The sequence below is a fragment of the Rhyacophila brunnea genome, unplaced genomic scaffold (assembly GCF_057557595.1).
Source record: "Rhyacophila brunnea isolate RB1 unplaced genomic scaffold, BYU_Rbru_1.0 scaffold_6, whole genome shotgun sequence".
In the NCBI taxonomy this organism is placed as follows: domain Eukaryota; kingdom Metazoa; phylum Arthropoda; class Insecta; order Trichoptera; family Rhyacophilidae; genus Rhyacophila; species Rhyacophila brunnea.
The window spans coordinates 20,745,041-20,765,868 of NW_028233276.1; the positions used below are offsets into that span (position 1 = coordinate 20,745,041).

Sequence of the window (20,828 nt, forward strand, 5' to 3'; positions counted from 1 at the left end):
GATAACTTTGGGGAATTTATGAACCGGAACGGCGCTCCGGTGCACTCCGGTCCATTTCGAGTCCTGGAATCACCTCATAATAGAATATAGGTAGGTAAGTACGAAAAAAAATAAAAATAATAGGTAGGTAGGTAGGTACTTACCCTCTGCAGCGTAAAGTTAATATTATTTTATTATATTACTAAACCAATAAAACCGGTTTATTTTTATTGTCCTCATAATTTCAATCTTGTTTCATATGAATACACGATATCAAAATTGGTATGTATACCTACCTACATAAATAACGGTTATATTAAAATATTATGTAAATCGGACTTATACTGCAAACAAACAATTCTAGCAGGACGTGTTCTTTTACAGCAGAGGGAATTAATTAATTTCATTAGTGAAAGGATCAACATGGTGCCGCCAATCAAATCACGTTAGTAAAAAGATTTTATTCCTAATAAAATAGCCCATTATAACATAACATAATTTGATTAATCCGCCGATCTGCCGTATTTACAATGGTTGACACGTTCTATATAAATAAAGTAAAGTGTCGCTAATATTAAATTTGTATACAATGACAGTTTCAAATTGATGTCATCACTTTAATACGATTTGATTACAAGTAGGTAATGCCTAGGCTAAAATTGTAAATATTAGCATATTAGTAAAAAATAGCATGCTATATTATGCCTAGCATAAAACAGAAACAGATTCAACGTTACTAGTTTTAGTCAATAGTTTATTATGAAATAGATGCAGATATTATATTAAAAAAATAGTTTACTTACACAATATTCACAAAAAAAACGAAATTTTTAGCGCCGCAATCAATAATTCTCTCTCATTCTCTCCATAAAATCTACTCCAAACGTGTAATAATAAATGTCACATGTGCCGCCCTTATGCAAAACATGACCCACATCACCTCTCGTGTTGCCATTACCATTTTGAAAGAAACTCAAACTCCCTATACTTTAATGATAAATGTAACCCGGTATCTATCCAAACTGAACTTTGGGAATGATTTATTGTTTAAAGTTAGATTACGTTATTTTATTTTTACTAATTTATAATGTTATTTATCAAATAAATTAAAGCTATAATGATGTACATTGTACGTTTTGTCAAAACCATAATTTAAAATAGACTATAGTCTATAACAGGGTTTCCCAAACTATGTTCCGCGGAACACCAGTGTTCCGCCGAACCTGAATAGGTGTTCCGCGACCATTTGGAAAGGTTTTATAAACTGCAACACATTTAAAGATCTTCTACTAAGTAGACGTAAAATAAGTAAAACTAAAATAATTAAAGAATCTTCTTCATATTGAAAGGCGAGTGATGATCAATCTCCACTGATGTTTATGACCTCATATATTGTTTATGACCTGATATATTGTTTTTACCTGACCGGCTGACAAGTCTTGTCAGCTAAACGACAGTTACCAAAATTGACAGAACGATTAGCCGCGCTAATAAATAACCTAAAAAATAAACTAAATGTTCCATTAAAATTTCCGGGTTTGCGAAGTACTCCATTGCAGAAAAAGTTTGGGAAACTCTGGTCTATAACATGATCCTACATTTTTCATTCATATACCTACCTAAATATGGTTTATTCTCAATTTCAAACGACGACGTTTACAATAATATATATTGGTATATTATTAATTGTACTTATATTATTATGCTAATAAAATATTGATTTCTAGGATGAAAAGGGCATCATAATGACATTGGTGATATACCTACATCTTTCGTAAGTCAGTAGATTTTTCAGACATTGCTCCCATATTATTTATTATCTACATTTGAATGTTGTTTTAAGCTCAATAAAACTTGGCATGGCCATAATAAATCAGACGTACCAACTGTACGTAATTTTAGAGCACACAATAATAAATAATATTACCGTCCGTACTGTACCAACATATTTAATTATTTAAAAAAAATACTAAGTAATTATATGAATTCAATGAAATTTAAACTATTAAACTTATTAAACTAGTCTAACCCAGCGCTCGAAATGGAAAAATTTACGAACCGGAGCGCTCGACAGTTTTCTGAAGATTTTTACATAGTAAAGTTATCAAAGTTAATGTGTTCTTTTTCATAAAAATAAGTGTGTTAGATTTTCTATTATATGGCTTATCCAGCTCAGACGGTCAAATTATTTATTCCACGAGACGGAGCGATAATTTTACTGATTTCACGAACAGGAACGGCGCACCGGTGCGTTCCGGTCCATTTCGAGCCCTGGTCTAACCACATTGTTTGAGACCGCTGTAAAAACATTGGTATGTGTATCTACATTCTACTTCACCGTTCCATACAACATCTGAGCCGAAAAATGGGTACTTTTCCAGAAAAGGTTATAGACATCTGACAAAAATCTGTAAGAATCACCCGTATTGCAATGTAGGTAGAGTTTAGTTTTAAGTACATAACATACGTAGCTATTTATAACAATTCTCTTAAAAATATCAGATAAAATTAAATTACTTTCGTTTATTTTAAATTAAAATAACAATACAATGTATGCAGTTTCGTAATTAACCCTTATAACACTGCCAACAGAATTTACTTTTTTCGTCATTTTTGTGTGTATTTATCTGTTTATTACGAAAGAATATTTTTTTATGAAATGATTCAGGGGAGATTTTAATTAAGTATATTTTTTAGTCATTATATTTTTCTTAATAGATAATAAAAAATAATACTAGTAAAAAAATAATAATTTAGTGTATTCTTTATTTTGTATTAATATTTTAAATGCCAATAATAATTATTATTCACACCATTTAATAATGGTCTTTTGATTGATTCTGATTATTCTATTTATTACAATCCAACGAAATATCAATAATTTGCTATACTTACAATAAAACAACTAATAACGCTAATGCACCCACAGTCTGTTTTATCCAATATCCTACGCATGCAAACTCCGATTACTTTTTTTTAATTCGTCACCTCAATACTACAACAAGATAACTCTGATTTGGTCATTGTTGGGAAAATGAAATTTAAACTTTACTTGATTAACTTTAATCTAGGCTATAATAATTATTATTTAAAATAAAAATGGATAATTGCGCTTGTATAATTAATTGGGATTAATTAACTAATGTTCAGTAATTGTATGAAAAAATATTGCAGATATATTATTTTATGTATTTAATGCATTAATGGTTTTAAAGTTATCTAATATTTTCAAACACAAAATCAATATACCTAGTTTCCATTAACTTTTGATTTACCTAGTTTTATCATTTTGTAGAGAAGGAAATGTAGAATCATATTCTTCAATAGCCACCTATCTCAAAAACAGTAAAAATCAAGTTATCTTGTTGTAGTATTGAGGTGAAGAATCGTATACTTACCTACATATTATCATTTGATACCGTTTGTCACTATTTCCACTCCAAGGTCCAACACACATCGGCACCTAGTAAAATGATTGAAAATGATTTCACAAAGGACAAGATACGACCTTCATAGCCTCTGCTTTACGGTTTATTTACAAAGCATACAATTTATTGATTGAATAAAAAATCAGATACAATATTATTTCCCACATTAGTTTGATAAAATGATCTAGGAATTATCAGGCATGTCCAACGAGTCTATCGCGGCATGGATTGTGGTCGATCGCAGGCCCATATAAATTAAATCGTGAAAATATAAAAGCGTTGGAATATAATAATATGATCTTATTGAGATTTTGAAGGGAAAGCTTTAACCAGTCCTATTTTAGTTCCTTCCAGGGTCTCCCAAACTATGTTCCGTGGAGCCTGGAATAGTTTTATATGCTGCAACGGCTGCAACAAATTCAAACATGTTTGACTTCATATTGACAGGCGAAGCAGATTTTTTTTATTATGCTGCAACTACATTCTTCTTAATTCATTCAATTATATGCTTATGTTTTAAAAATAATTACTAAATAAACAATTATTATTGTTTTTTCTCGTTTGTTTTTAAATTCCGCTGATTTCGTATTATTTAGGTACATATCATACAAAATATACAGAATAGCAAGAACAAATTGGGAAACCCTGCCTTAAACAACCTACGTGAAAGTCGTTTTCATTAACATTTAAATTAAGAGTCCATGATTCAGACGCATATGTGAGCGTTGGTAGCACACATTAGTTGTATAATTTACACTTAAGACAGTGTGACGTGACGTTTCTTTTGAAGATATTATTCAGGCACACAGATTCACTCTATACCAGTTTGGTTCTGCGAAAAATGTCGTCATACATAGCACCGTCAATTGATATTTCTTGTCTGAGATAGACGTAGTTGTTAACCTGTTCAATTTGAGTGCCATTGACGAGGATCGCTTTGGTCCAGCAAAGCAGTTTATCATTACTTTTGTTATCAAACCATTTATCTTTACACCTGCTTTGTGGCTCTATCAAATAATATTTATAACAAATTCTTCATCGCATTTAACAAGTAATAATTAGTTTAACGAGTAGGGTAGAGTTTTTGCGATTTAAAATTTTGACAACTGTGTCCTTCAGGGAGTGTCTGAAAAACCATCGCTAGTAATGGCTTGTTACAAACATTTTTAATCTCTCAAAAATGTAGCTCCATTTTATCTTTCTATGTTTGTTTTAGGTTTCGCACCATCGTTTGGGTGTTTGATATTACTGTCAACATCCTTAGCACAGGCACAAACGCCTGTTTATAATCTTGGAACAAAAGGTCCAGACGTTAGCAATGCACCTGCCGTGACTTCCGATAGAGCATTACAAAATTTCTCACTTCAATTATTTTTGGTGAATATAAAAATAAAAGTAAACTTCATGGGCAAATAGCGCTCGAGAGATTTCAGAACCTGAGTTAAAATGAGTGATTTCCCGTGGAGTGATTCCGAGTCAGAGATACTTCACTCCATAAGACGTGATGGATAACTGATTCTGAAATTACAGATGCGTTTTCCTCGTGGTGAAGATATGTTCCAATAAGAGTTAAACCTATCTGCCTGTTATATACAACAAAAGTTGGATATAGCGTCGGTGTTTTGTAAAAAGTGAGAATTAACAAAAATGCTATTTTACAGGAGGAGGATTTTTAACTTTTGACATTTATTTATTAATTACCTGTAATACCTATTATAAATTATAGATTATAAATGTCTAACAAGTTTATAATAAAGCTTAGAAAGAATACTGTCCGTATAATAGGCATTATAATATGATATTTTAAATGGCCTAATATTTCACATTCGCTTTTTATTCATAATACATACTAGGTGGATATTCGCCCTTACGATTATCGTTTTTAAGTTCTTTCCCGTGGAGATAGAAATTCGACGTTTTTACACAAGAAAGCTAGTGAGGTACCTACATGTTGTTTTTTCATTAAAATCTCGATTTCGCCAAAATGGTTGAATCGCCCTTTTTACAAAACGATGGCAATTATTGCCATGAAGTCACGGACTTGAATAAATCAAATTTTGTATATATTTTTAGACTGTCTTCATAATAATATGAAGGTAGGTTCCTATATCAAATGACATGTCGTTACATATAACATATAAGTAATCAAATACACGGATGCGCCGCTGGCTGGTTTTGATTGGACGCAAAAACGGTATAAACCTATTCTTGTTTTCAGCGTACAAACATACAAACCCGTGGAAGCCAAAACCTATGTGTGAGTCCAATATCAGTTTGGACGATGCTCTCGGTGCTGTTGGAAGGAGCCGATGGCTCTACTCGCAACCAACTGAGAAAAGTTCTCGGCTATGAGCCCTATAGCGAAATAAATCGCTCCAAAGACAATAAGGCCATCAGGAAAAGGTTTAAATCTGTCAAGGCTGCATTGGATATTACCACCCCGTCCATTGTATTGCATTGCATTGATACAGTATTTCTAAACAGTAAGAAAAACGTAAGTACGTAGTATACGATAAAAAATGACAATCTATAAGTATAAAATTTTCCAAATAATCAATTCAGGAATTTTTATGCTTTCGGTAGGTAATATTATATGAGATAAATGCACATTTTTTTTTTGACTTCGTGACTGGTTTTAACTCTTCGGATGCCATATTTTTAATTTTTTAACGAATCGGTTGCGTCATAGAAACGCGCCGCTGTACAGACGTGAGTTTCAGACATTCCGCATCTAGTTGAAAGCTGCTTCATACATTTCCAGTCGGATAGCGAGCTGTCTCTGTGAAGTGCCATCACCCGCGATGTACGCTCTGTGGTAATTAAATCTGTCGACACTCTCCATGTTCTGTCCGTTGCATTTCCGTTAATTAGGAGAAAATATAGATCGAAACATATACTCGTATCGTATCTACTATTGCACGAAACATTGGATTTTTCTGCGTTGATTTTCAAACCGATGCAAGACGAATATTGTTATGCAGCTTATCGACTGTCTCTTGAATGCCCTCGATTGAGTTGTGGAATAGGCAGCCATTTTATAAAATACAATATATATTTTTTTGCTGCTTTAATTACTTACAGTTTTTTTAATTCCAGGAAATATTGCCAGAATACACGAGACTGATCGACACAGATTATAATGTGCAGATACAAACATTGGATTTTGAAGACTCTATAGCGAGTAAAGCAATAAACAGACGCGTTGAAACAATTACAAGAGGCAAAATTCCTGAAATTGTTCATCAAAGTACGTAAACTTATTGATAATTATATATTTTTTGAACACTAGAACAAGTCAAAGTTCAATGGGTAATTTTCTTCTTCTCCTTCCGTCGTTTCCATGCGAGGATGCGACTTAATTCTTCCCAATCACGCCTTGGCCACCGTGATGGCCGCGTTTAAATATGGCGTCGACGGTGCGTGCAGCTGAATGCAACGAGCGGACAGACAATAACGCAGTGACGCTCCGTCAGGGCAGGAAAGTCATGCGTTGCACAGGGGAGGCAAATTATAAACGGCGGCGAATGAAGGAACAAATATAATTATTAATACAACTTTTGAAAGCAATGGGGGGTTTTCTATAATGACAGAGATGTGGCCGCTTTTGGTCGACATCTTAGTTTGAAAAATAATCAAAGTATTAAAAAATCCTGACATCATAACTATTGTTGTATTGTAAGTAATTCAAATTGCAATGACGGTTTATCGCACAGGTAAATTTTACACAGGGGTGCCTCCAAACATGTCACCGCCACACATGAATTTGTGAATTTAAAGATTTTGATGCAGCGCTCGAAATGGAAAATTTTACGAACCGGAGCGCTTGGTAATTTAACGAAAATATTAACACTGTTACTTTTCTAATGCTATACATATATGTATTTAAAAAAAAACGATTTTGTTAGATTTTTTTTTATAATATGACATAACTCGCACAGACGGTCAAATTAATATGTACACGAGACGGAGCGATAATTTTGGGGATTGTATGAACCGGAACGGCGCTCCGGTGCGTTCCGGTCCATTTCGAGCCCTGTTTGATGTGTATTCGTCTGTAGTTATTTAAGATAGCCGAAAAAAAATAGGTAAGTAGGTACGAATTTGCAAACAATTTGAAACTAAAAATAAAAGATGACATTTGAAATCAGCTGTTTAAGACGTCACTGCCATAACGCCTTCCGCAGTTTCCACGGTGCCACATTATTAGTTTAAAGAATCATTGGAGAATCCTCAATTCTATTTATATTGTTTTTGGTTCTGGTGACTCCGGTTCGTATCCGAGTCACCACCATCCTTCAAACTGTGCAGTCGCATCTCTCGTGCCTCAATTCTCAGACGAGATTAAGGCATGGTTAGACCCTGCAAGTAGTGCCAAACATAAACGAAATAGAAACATAAGTGTAGTAATAGTTGAAACAATCACATAAACTAGAATAGATTAACAAAATCATAAATATGTATTGTAAAATATACTATTTTTTTATTCAACCTATATATTAGCAAAGTGAAAGTACCTACGTTATAACAAAAATTTGGAGTAACCGGTTAGTAATTGAGGTTATTCAATACTTTAATTTCATATTGTAAAAAAAATGGTAAACTTCGCAGCAATTAAATAGGACACGAATAGCTTAGTGGTCAGTGCACATGGGCGCGAATCCCGGAGGACGCAGGATCGAATTCTGCTGGGCATCGTACTTTATTTTCAAAACGATTTTTTCCGTTGTGAACGTGAAAGTATTTTCAAATTATGTATTTTCAATATGTAGGTACATAATATTGTGCTTGTGAGTTGTGACCTCACCGAGTTGAACCCAGAACTCTCCAAATCCATCGTCACGATAGAAGATGTTCTTTTAATCTTCTTGATAAAATTTTTGCAGTTCAAATTATTCAAAATACACCGGAAATATTTTGTTTTAAACCTGTATTATTTAGATAGTATAGTTTAAAAATATAATTTTAAAAATAAAGTTGCTGTTATTTTAGGCGACCTTCACAATACAAATATGGTGGTCGTGAGCGCAGCGTTCTTCGAGGGACAGTGGCAAACCCCATTCGCAAAAGAGAAGACTCGCGTTGCAGAATTCTTCGATGAACAAGGCAGGACCATAGGCACTGTCAACATGATGTATCTTGAAGCACCTTTACCATATGCCAATATGGAGAGCCTGCAAGCGAAAATTGTGAAGTTGCCGTATGGGGACGTACGAATATCATTATAATTTCACAAAGCTAATCAAGCCTTAGAATCTTAGATTATCAATCCATGCTAGTCTTAATCTACTCACAGGGGCGGATTCTGCCGTACTAAGCACAGAGGCCGTAACTGACGTATTTAGGTATTTTCATGTTTTTAGATATTTGGATTCTGCAGAGTTTTTGTATAAGATCGGTGAATAAATCCAAGCCGTAACTGCTATAGTTACGGAGAAATCAAGGGTTTTAATAGCCGTATCTACGGAGTTTGAAAAATAAACTCGATAAATACTAAGCGATTTGGTTGTAACTATCATTTACTAAGGCATATTAGCCGTATCTGACATATATATGGCTAATATCAATACATAATAATAATAATAATAATAACATAAATCAAATTTTCAAGGTATGTAAACAAATCTTAAACCAAAATTAACTATTATAGGCAAATAAAATAAATAAAAAGTTCCCCAGTATTAGCAGGAAAAGTAAAATAATATGAAAGCTCAGATCTCCCACTTGCCTAAAATGCAGATACGGCCTCTGTGCTTAGTACGGCAGGATTGTTGGCCTAAGAAATTTCCCAGTCAATCATGCCAAAATTAAATTCTTTACACCAGAATTAAAGGCAGGGTGTCAATTTTTTTACGTAAACTAATAATGAACGTAGTCGCTCCTAGCCTTTTGTATACATATAGCTAAAATAATGGATGCTATACGATAAGAAATTGAGAAAATTAAGTCATTGTGTAAAGACGGTTATTCAAATTTCTTCTAATGTCAAAGATCTATGGTCAAGACATCTAAAACATAAAAAATGGACTTGTAATAAATAGCACATTAATATTCTGTTAGAGGCAAGAAAAATAGAATAACACAGGGAAAAACACAAATTTAACTACCTACGTTTTAAATATATGAAAAAGCAATTGTATTTTTATACAGTTTGCCCACTACTGAACAATTTCTAATATGTGACACCCGACCGTTGACTTTTGACGTGGGTAGGTATAGGTAAATATAATTATAGCTACAAATAAATTCTAACGGATTTAAGTTTTGTAAGTACTATTTCATTTGAGCCGTTTTTCAGGCACTGTGTACACTCACCAAAAGGCAAATACACACTGACAACGAATACAATTAACTTATATAACAAATCAATACAACAAAGTAGTTAAAAAAATTTATCACCTACGGTATTAAGTCAAGGATCACAATAAAAAATATATATAACAAACAAATTATGAATAATTGAAGTGTTTGTCAAAAAACCCCTACCTTATCAATAATAATACACTTGACAAGCTTATATAAATCGTCAAAACCTAATAATAGATCATTAGTAATTATAAACAATAAAAATATTATACTGACTAGGTGTAAAATCGTCCATTCTGGGAACAATGATAACGTATTGGGAATTAATGGAGTTAACTAAAGAGATATATGTCTATGATATCAATCAAAACTTAAATCCATTACAATTTAATTTCAAGTTCCATCAAGTACCTTCGGTTGACAGTATTAATATTATACAAATAAGATTTTTTATCAAAGCATAGTGTTAACATGACAACGAATGTCTTCTCTTGACGGAACAACGGACGAACAAAACTTAAGAAAGGCACGAATTTAGTACTTATTACATATTTAGAAGATCTTCCAACAGTATCAAATTCCAGTTACAATAATATCATATTTTGAATATACGTGCGTTCGTTGTTCACGATTTCCATTAAAATGCTTACTTTGAATCTGATTCTGGAAGAAACTTTTCAATATGTACCAAATTTATATTTATCTTATCTGTCTATTGTGGAGACGAGGCTGATGGTCGAATAGCAGTATTGCATGGACAATTTAGGAATGAATGGAAATAATACAATACTTAAGACTAGGTTTCATGGAGAGGCGATTTTTTTGTGTATTGGTTAGCAGTATTTCGAATCGATGGTCCTCCACTGCCAAAATAGTAATTCTAGAAGAAAATAAATACATTTCATCATTTTTCAGGGCCAAAAACTTTCCATGCTAGTAATCGTCCCACGCCAGAATGTGGCAATTAACACGGTGTTCGTTAAGATGCAAAATGTATCCGTGAGTGAAATCCTTGTAACATTGGACAACACACTCAAAAAATATCCATTCGATGACATAGAGATATCCATTCCAAGATTCAATATAACAACGAATGTAGATATGAAGCAAGTGCTGCAAAACGTAAGTAGACATTTTATTTACTTTCCTGTTTCTTCTTTCTTCTTTCTTGGCACTGTGGGTTGGGCCTCATCCACAGGCTCCTCTCCCTCGCCAATCCGTTGCCCCGGGGCAACACCCGGGCGGTTGGATTTAGGGGGCGGCAAAAGTCCGAGAAAAATAATATCCAAAAGATAATATCGATGTTCTAACATTGACACCTCGTATCTGATATTCAATATTTTACATACGGAGGATTAAAATGATATAAAAAACAGGTAAGTACATAAGTAATCAAATTAAATAAAAACAAAAATACAGTTACATTATAAATAATAAACTAAATAAATTATTTTTGCACTAAGCGTATTTTTGATTTTATTTAATTTTATTTAACAGTTTTTGTATAAGTAGGTATCATTTTAACGGTTCCATGACAAAGGAAAAAATTAATCCCTTATTTTTGTGGAATCTATTTACTAATTAAATACTTATAAAACTTTAGTTTACAAACTAAATGTATATAAATATTTATTATTATAAAATTTTAATTTTTCTTAGGTGTATACATTTTTTACAAAACCGTTATTTGATAAGTCCATGCGACCTTGTAGACAGCCAATTAGCATCGAGCATTTGCTAAAATCAACATGGCCGTTGTAGCAGTTCGCGTTATCAAAATTGTCTCAAGTTTTTAGTAGAAATACAACGAAATAATGTCTGATCTTACCCAGAATGTTGCTAAAGTGGAAGGAAATACATCAAGGAAACGATTCATCAATTAGGAATTATGGAAAAAGAACGTGGATCATCGGGAAAGGTATTTAAAATACGACTATCAAATACTGGGCGATTGAGAATTTTTCTCGAATTAAACAATTGTTTTTATTTTAGTTATTTCCGTTCTTTTTTGTAAATGTTCTACCTGCACAAAATAAAATCTGTGTGAATGTAAACTTCCCTCGTTTCAAATAATGGTTTTTTAATAACATTTTTTTATAACATTTTTTTCTGTTAAAAATTACTCGGACTACGTTTATTTAAAAAAAAATATTGTGATTACATTATTGATAGTAAGTAAGTAAGTGTCAATATTATACATAATAGGTACATTTGTGTAAAAGTGCATCTTGTTTTTTCAATGTATGCTTGATCCAGTGCAAGGGCCCAATGGGTTGGGCGAATGGCTAACAACCATTCCTCGAAAAAAAGGATCTGTTAATATAACCTTCACTCTGTGGAGGTTCATATGCTCTGCTTAGGAGCGAAGACGGTAATTACATTTGTGTATCTTTTTCTATTATCACTTACATAAAAAATCTTTTAAAGTTACCTAACCATGTTAATATTTTTTTGATTTTATTTTAATAATCATTTGTCTATTAGATGAAGAGAAGACAAAACTTATGTTCGATTCGTTCTAATGTATTAGGTTTTATGATAATAAATAAATTTAAAAAAAATACGATTTTTATTTTACTGACGAAAATTCTCACATCACCAATGAATGAAATCATTCTAACAAATTATTTTTGTATTTATTGAAATAATAATTGTTTTTTATTTACCCTATACGTGTCAACTACTTATCGTTAGTGTTGAGAAACAAAGACCGATAAGTCATACCTACTGGGTTCCTAAATACGATAAATTTGACAGTTGGTTTCAAATGCCGATAAGTCCATCATTCTTTTGTCAATTTCTCCTTTACTGCTACGAAAATGATTAATTTTATTGTGAATATTTATATAAAAACAACACACCACCATAATATAAATTCAATCATAGGTTTTCATAAGAAGAAGTAGTATTAAATGAAAATATTTAGTTTGCCAACATTTCATCAGAGTGGATATATCGTATATAGGAACTATTAATACGACTCATATGTTATATGTATCCATATTCTTTTTTTGCAAAAGAAAATAAATACATGGAGGATATGAATTTCCGATCTTGGCGTGCGATGTGTACAGCTGATAAAACATGCTGGAACTGTATCTATTGTCTAAGTGCTGGAAGCTTTATCAAATGTTCCGTCTCCATAAAAGCGCGTTGACACGGTCCAAGTACGATCCAAGTACACTTGGACCGAGTGCCATCCAAGTGCACTCGTATGAGACATCTTCATACTAATTATTCCTAGTATCCAAGCTACTTGGACCGCGTCCTACTCATCCAAGTTAAGCTTGGATAGGAATAATTAGTTTGAAGCTGTCACTTGGATGGCACTCGGTCCAAGTGTAGTTGTGTCGTACTTGGACCGTGTCAACGCGGCTTAATAAATGACATATTTGTTTAATTTTGAGAGCAGATCACCAATTGATTGCCAATATTTTTTCTGGGTCATCAGCTCCCGTATTATGCAAAATTTTATATACCTACCTACTCTAAAAATTAAAAAAAAAAAAATATTAAATACTTATTTATATATATATATTTTGTTTATAAGTATTTAATTAATAAATAGATTCCACAAAAACGAATGTTTTGTTTTTCCCCTGGCTGTTCTGTTTTGTCCTGTTACCCGTTTTAACTACCCCCTGTAAAAAATATTAAATGTCAGATACGAGGTGTCAATTTTAGAATATCGATATGTCATCCAATATCCAACTACCTAATATAATGATATTCATGATAAAAAAAACGTCTCTCACGCCACTTTATTAATTATGCTTTAATGTTATTTACTTACTTAGTAATACTATGGTGTCCCTGTTTTAGATGGACTTATTAGACATGTTTGATGAGAATGCGAACTTTGCAAAAATATTCGGTAATTCTGGTAGTTATGTCTCAAGAGTCATACACAAAGCTCAAATTGAAGTCACAGAAGAGGGAACGATTGCATCAGGAGCAGGTATAGTCCCATATATTATTATGTCTTATAATTAAATTATATTAAACATCCCATTTTACTTTTTTTAAGGAATTATATTATATCCAGCAATAAATAAAATTCACCCGTGTACAGGTAATAGTTATATGTTAAAATCATCAGTAGGACATGTTTTTCCTATTATTACACAAATTTTTGTTCATGAAATCACAGCGCTCGAAATAGAAAATTTCACCAATCGGAGTGTTCGATAGTTTTCCGAAAATATTAAAATGTGCTCATTTTTTTTTGTTATACTTACCTTGGACGGAGAAATGTAACAACCAAATGAAGACATGTAAAGACAAATTTCGTTATAGACAGGCGAAAAAATCTCATTTCCACGAAATACGTCGAAAATTTTATTATTTTTTACTTCTCCCTATCTTTCAATCATATACAGTGAAATGGTCTGCTATATTTATATCAAATCGGAACTAGGGCAAGTGATAACCAAATTTAAATAAGTACCAATTTAAATCACCTACATTTTTTTGTAGCAAAATACTACAAAAGCTTATCATTGGTTGAAGAAATATGGGTCTACGAAATATCAGAAATGTTATTTCTTATTTTTAAGCAACACGATAAAGAAAGAAAAAATAAACCAATTTAACGGCATTTAATTATTTTCTAAATAATTCACAGGCCGGAACGAAATTTTTAACTTTTTCGCGAGATTTCACGAAGCCCTTGAAAAGGTATGCCGTTATGCCCGTTATAATAATAATTATTGTGCTACGGCTTGGGCCACCAAACGCGACGGGCTTTCCCCTCAAAATGTTGACATTTAACAGAGGCGAAGATGGCACCGTAAATACATTACAAAGTCCAACACATTATTTTATAAAGTGCCACAATTCAAACAGTGTTCAAAAAGAAAATTATACCTAATATACTATGTTCACTTAAAAGCATACATCAGTGAAACGGCAAATAAATTTCAACAGTAGATGCGACGAAATTTCGCACTCGTTGCCAATCGGAGTCGGACAGTCGAGGTGTGCGCACGTCAATTTGTGTTGTCATGGCGTCGGAGGAATATATTCTTAAATCGTGTAAAGATGACTAAAAAACTTTACTATGTACTTGAAAAAGAAAACATGTCAATGAATACACTATTATTATTAGTAATATAACATTAAACATAACATTAAATGGACGCATGTTGAATTTTTATGACGAATTATATTTCGTTCGGCATGCGACATTTGCACAATCCGCGCACCACCTAGCCACGATCTTTTTAGACCATGCTTCAACTGAAGTATAGCCTGAACACCCTAGCAACCCTACCCTAACCTTAGCAACTACATAACTATTTTCTCGTTCATGAATAATTATATATATTTTATAGGCAAGTTTGTAATTACAGGTACAGGTCTAAAACATCTATCTCTGAGTATTTAATTCTTATTGAAATAACCATGTATATTACGTAAATGAAAAACCTTATATAAAGTTAGTGTAGCCTCCGATTATTCCTGTTTACGATTGTGTGTGAATAAGGGGGTATCAATACGTACCTGGATGTTTACTAATTTTTTTTTTTTTTAATTTACAGTTAATTTGGAGTTAGTCGGTAAAAGCTCTCCACCAAATATAATTGCAAACAAACCATTCTTTTACTTGATTGTGGAGGAAACGACGAACAGTATTGTATTTGTCGGGGCATACATCAAGCCAGAACTGTTCTGATGATATTGTAGTTGTAGGAAGAAGAATTATTATAACATAATATTACTAGAGAACCATCGGCGAAGAGTACGTTTACGAGGAGGAATGTGGCGCGGGAGACGGACAGTGTCAGGCGACAATCAATACTGCTATTGTAAAAAAAAAAAAAAAATGTAAGACAGTGTCGCCGCACTCGACTGCTATTTTTGGGATGCACTTCTTCTATCCCCGACTGTTGCGATCCTCGTCGGTAGATCTCTAGATGACTTATACCTATACAGTAATTCATTTGTTCAATATTATAAAATCCATTAACAAAAAACAAATTGCAATTTAATATATGCGATGTTAGTATAAATGACAAGGTATATTTCCGGATAGAGCATTAATTTATAAAATAAGGTAAGTAATGCCTACTGAATAGAGACAAAACTGACACACATTTTGTGATAATAATTAATTATTAAGTATTTTTCCTCAGAACATGTTAGAGAATGTGTCGTTTTGAAAATTATAAATAAACTATAATTATCTAATAATGAGTTACGATTTAATAAATAAATTATAATTATTCGCCTATTTACGTATAATTAAATGCTTTATAACAACAAAATGTATAAAAAAAATTAATTATATAGATACTAGCCAGTGGCGTGTGCTACATAGATGCCGTAGACGTTTAGCATCATCAGAAATAATGACTACACTACTGCACATTATAATATTATCAGCGCTCGAAATGGAAATGTTTACAAACCGGAGCGTTCGACCATTTTCTGAAAATACATACTTATCAAATTTCATGGGTATTTTATAAAAAAAGGTGTGTAAGATTTTCTATTAGGTATACCTATGGCATATCTAGCTCAGACTCAAACATATTTTTTCGTACGAGACGGAGCGATAATATTACCGATTTCACGAACTGGAACGGCGCTCCGGTCCATTTCGAGCCCTGAATATTATGCTGTATCCATTACGTGTGTGGTAAAGTTTGGTCCAGCAGAGCCACTGACTAAAAAGTCCGTTCGCATGCAGTTTTGTGGATTAGTTTTAAGGCTTTCGACAAGTCGCACCGCCCCTACCTCTCTGGAGGATATTGGGAGCATACGGGATCACTGCATGAGAATAGTCAATGCATGGAATTGGTGACACTGTTGCGGAATGATTAGGGTTACGAGTGTTACGATCGAAGTCAGACAGGGCTGTGTTCTTATACCGTTTACCTTCATCGTCTTCTTTGACTTCACAATACAACGTCAATACTACCCGATCGGTGAAAATCTGTGACCCCCATTATGAAGATGTGTGTACATAAACGTATTTTTTCAAGATTATCCCATAGCCTAACTTCATATTCAGGCCGTGGCACTGAAATTGATAATTACGATGATAATGCTAGCTATCGATTGTCTTCGAATGCAATGCGGTAATTTTCGATTGTAACTTTGTTCTTATTAATACAATTTATTTAAATATGCAACGATCATTTCTAAAAACAGTTTACCATTATATTATATTGCATGCAAAGTATGAGCAATGACTAGCATTACCATCGAGATTTACAACTTCGTGTTACGGCCTGATTATATTGGGCCTTGTCATATTACAGTCTTCTACAAACAAAAGTCACCGCACGTTGCTCAATTACCGGTAAGATACTATTATTTTGGTGGATATATTATTAGTTGAAAAAAATTAGTCAAAATTCAGCTCATATTATGAGAAGTTCAAAGTTGAACAATAAACGGAAAGAAAAACGATCGAGTCAACTAAACGATAAAATCCTCTCGCTCGCCGTACTATGATGCCGCATTTTTTAATGTGGTAAAATTGGCCATTATGGCATGCAGGTCAGACAGTCCAATAGCTGGTTTGAACGACATGAATTATGAACACATTGCAGGATATTCCCGGAGGATGTGGTTAGCACCATGCGATTAATGTAAGTATGACGATCTGCAAGGACACAATAGAAGAGTATGATAGCGACACCATTATGACTGGTCAGTACCAGTCACGTGAAGCACCTCTTCATTATCGTATCAGTCATCAAGGACTGACACTACTGTTCGCGTAATATAATGTCTGTGACGCGGTCATGCCAGTGTACTAGTAAGCCCGATCACACATAGAAAATCATGGTCATTAATCAAAACCGCTGGAAATATTGTAACCCCGCAGCTAGCCGAAACGAATGAAAAACAGCTTGTGCACATGCGCCGATGCAATATTTTGCTATTCTACCTGTAGCCTAATATGTCGAGTGAAATTTGTTACATGCGACAAGCAGATGTTTTTTTTGGGTACCAAAAATGTCGCATCTACGATATGTGAGACAGTACATTAAGTTACATATTATATTTTGTGAATGACAAAAAAATCACATCAACACATTCGACGTGTTGCAGTTGGGACGAGTTTCTACCTGCGACCGGGCTAAGATTCGGCGGAGATATCCATATATATACGCGTTACTTAAATTAAGGTAACTAACTAGATAAATATTATTCTTGGTATGAGTAATAGACAACGTCATTGTACAATGTCGCGAACACAGCGAATGTGCGATGCATCACCTCGAATCTCTTGTTCGTCGAAAACCGACTAGTGAACGGATCGCCACGAATATGTATGAGGTTGGCGTGGCGCATATTCGAGGCATTGTCACAACCTGCGAACGCACCGAAAATTCTGAATTCAATTACTTGCTCGGCTCGGCTAATGCTCGCATGTGTGTATGCTGCCTGAGAGTTTCTACCAGGAATTTGATCACCTTTAAAGTATGATATTATTATTATGAATATTAAGCTATCTGACAATGTAAAACAAAGATTTTCTTTAGGGGAAATTGACACCCAAAGTCACTAAGTAGGTAGGTACCTACTATCATAATTTTCTGGATGTACACCACCCAAAACATTCCTGTGACTAAAGAATTCGTTTTTAAAATTATTTTTGTAACAAGATTAACAAGATTTAAGAATGCGGTACACTTTATTAAAAATACATCAATTTGAAAAGCCTCAAAATATACCTGTTGGAAAAAGCTCATCTATTGGTTGCCTGGCGAGTGCTTTATCCATTAAGCTGCCGAACCAAGTCCACATATTCTGGTATACGTACAATTCGTTCAATCTGACATCTATCAGTTTTATTGATGCGACATACATCAAAATGATACTTCTCCTACTTGTGACCTTATCTCTGCCAAAGGTTGGATTTACCATAAAAGAGGCCATATCCCCGGGGCTGCCTAACTGGTAGGGACTCCGGGCCAAAAAATGAAATTTGAAAACATTTTTGAAGAAACCTTGAGGCAGACAAAGCATAGCAAATAAGGTTCGAAAGCTCGACCATAACAGGTAGGTATAGGTACCAATACTGATTTTATACTATTTTTTAAATCAATTATAAATAAAGTATGACATTGGCGGAAACGTATACTATGGACAAATTTGTATATCAGAAGCCACCAATGCATCAATCATCCAAAACATTGCTGACTCAAAGAAATCATCAAACGTATCATCGTTTTAATGATTTGGTCATCTGAGGGGGTAATATGTATGTCCCTTAAAGCGTAAAACCACCCCTGTGTCTGACGTCTGCTACCCCGAAAATTCTATGGAATTACACTCGTACCAAACACAGAGGTTCTTAAGAATAAAAATACAGTATTTTTACCTGGAAATATTCCTCTCATAATGTTGCTAAGGTACTGCTGTTTTTGGTTTTAAATTGGTTCTACTAATTTCAATAATATCGTCGGTTTAGTCTTATAAATCCCATTATGGTCGAAAATTATATTCTTATTGACTACGCTAGTATAGAAACTTTGTGTAGGATTCTTTCATCCAGAATGCGTCATTTCAGAAATCAATATATAAAACACGTGTACATACAACGGAAAATTTTACTTACCCAGATTTTGCAGGAATTATTGTCGTTTTGTATAGAGTTTCGTTTTAATGTTTTGAATTTAGAACTTTAAATTAAAACAAACATTAGACGGTTTTTACTGTGACGACATAATTAAGTACTAAACATAAGTAAGACGAGATAATAATATACTTATTTATTACCACATAAAGATGAATTAATGGATTGAGGAATGCAAAAGAAGTGCGAGGAAAGTTGTGTGCAAATAAATAAATATTATTGTACCAGCCAATGACCCGATTGGGTTCTTTATAATAAAAAACATACTGGGAATGGAGATAAATAAACGTAAGTACTATAGTAGTTTTAAGATGAATTGTTTTATTCGTGAATTTATCCTGTTGTTATATACTTACCCTGGGTATTCCCGAAACGAGATCTTCGCGGATGTTGAGTAAGTAGACCACCATGTACTTAACTTGTTTATTTCAATCTTATTTATTTTTTATTATATATATATTTCTAATAATCTTTATTATAATCATTTGGCATGATCTTTATTCATGGCGAATCGAAATGGTCAATGCATGATTGATATTGTCATTAAAATGAGTTTTTTTTTATTATTAGTATACCTATACAAGATTTAATGAATTTGACATTCAGGTAATGGACCACACACGAGCAAAGTAACAATTTATCTTTGGACATAGTTTTTTTCTATAATTAAAATCCTATTTACAAAATCTCAATGCATTGCTAATTCGCCATTAGTGTGAACAGTTACAATATCTACATACGATTAATAAGGATTGAATATATTATGAACAAATGATAAATTATTGTCAAAATTTTATTGTGGTAAGTGTAAAAGGTATGTAAGTCGTATGGGTAGGTACCTACATAGTAGATATTTATTTAATTTATTATAAAAACATAATTATATTACAGGCAATTTTTTTCATACGGAAAATAAAATAATAGAGGGTTTCAGCGATATAATGGCGATAACAGTTTTGACAAGACCCGGCATTTTTGCGGACCATATTAGTAAAATCTTTTCTTCTTCTTATCTTTCACCATGTCCGATCCTAATAGGATCATACTGGCCTCCACAGAATGAAGTTTGTGAAGTAATAGACTTTTGTTTTTACGATAAATGGATGTTAGCCCCACTTGTTCAACCTACTAGGTCCGTACTCCAATTCCAAACACAAATAATTTGTATTTTCTAATAATTTGTAATAATAAATAATTTGTAATTTCAATTATTGAAAAACAATAAGCGCATTTGTCAAACGCAGAATTCAAACCTGGGACCCACGCAGGCCTCGAAATGGAGCGGAGCACACCGGAGCGCCGTTTCGGTTCGTGAAATTGGTAAAATTATCGCTCCGTCTCGTGGAAAAAATATTTTGACCGTCTGAGCTAGATATGCCATATAATAGAAAATATAACACATATTTTTTTAAATTACACATAAAATTTGGTAATAATTATGTAAACATCTTCAGAAAAATGTCGAGCGCTCCGGTTCGTAAACTTTTCCATTTCGAGCGCTTGACCCACGACAAGAAAATCTA

The 20,828-nt window shown here is 33.2% G+C and overlaps 1 protein-coding gene across 2 annotated transcripts; it reads left to right on the top strand.

The window, feature by feature from the left end:
- The first annotated feature begins 320 nt into the window (after positions 1 to 320).
- LOC147065383 (serine protease inhibitor 77Ba-like) lies at positions 321 to 15,942 on the top strand. Of its 2 annotated transcripts, XM_085956790.1 has the most exons (8): positions 321 to 424; positions 4,624 to 4,784; positions 5,626 to 5,901; positions 6,504 to 6,654; positions 8,397 to 8,614; positions 10,626 to 10,832; positions 13,533 to 13,668; positions 15,251 to 15,942. In XM_085956790.1, exons 1-8 carry the CDS (start codon positions 403 to 405, stop codon positions 15,382 to 15,384), a joined length of 1,305 nt encoding a protein of 434 aa, XP_085812916.1. In that variant the 5' UTR covers positions 321 to 402; the 3' UTR covers positions 15,385 to 15,942. The 2 variants fall into 2 exon arrangements, with proteins under 2 accessions (XP_085812916.1, XP_085812917.1); XM_085956791.1 differs by lacking the exon at positions 4,624 to 4,784.
- The last annotated feature ends 4,886 nt before the right edge of the window (positions 15,943 to 20,828 follow it).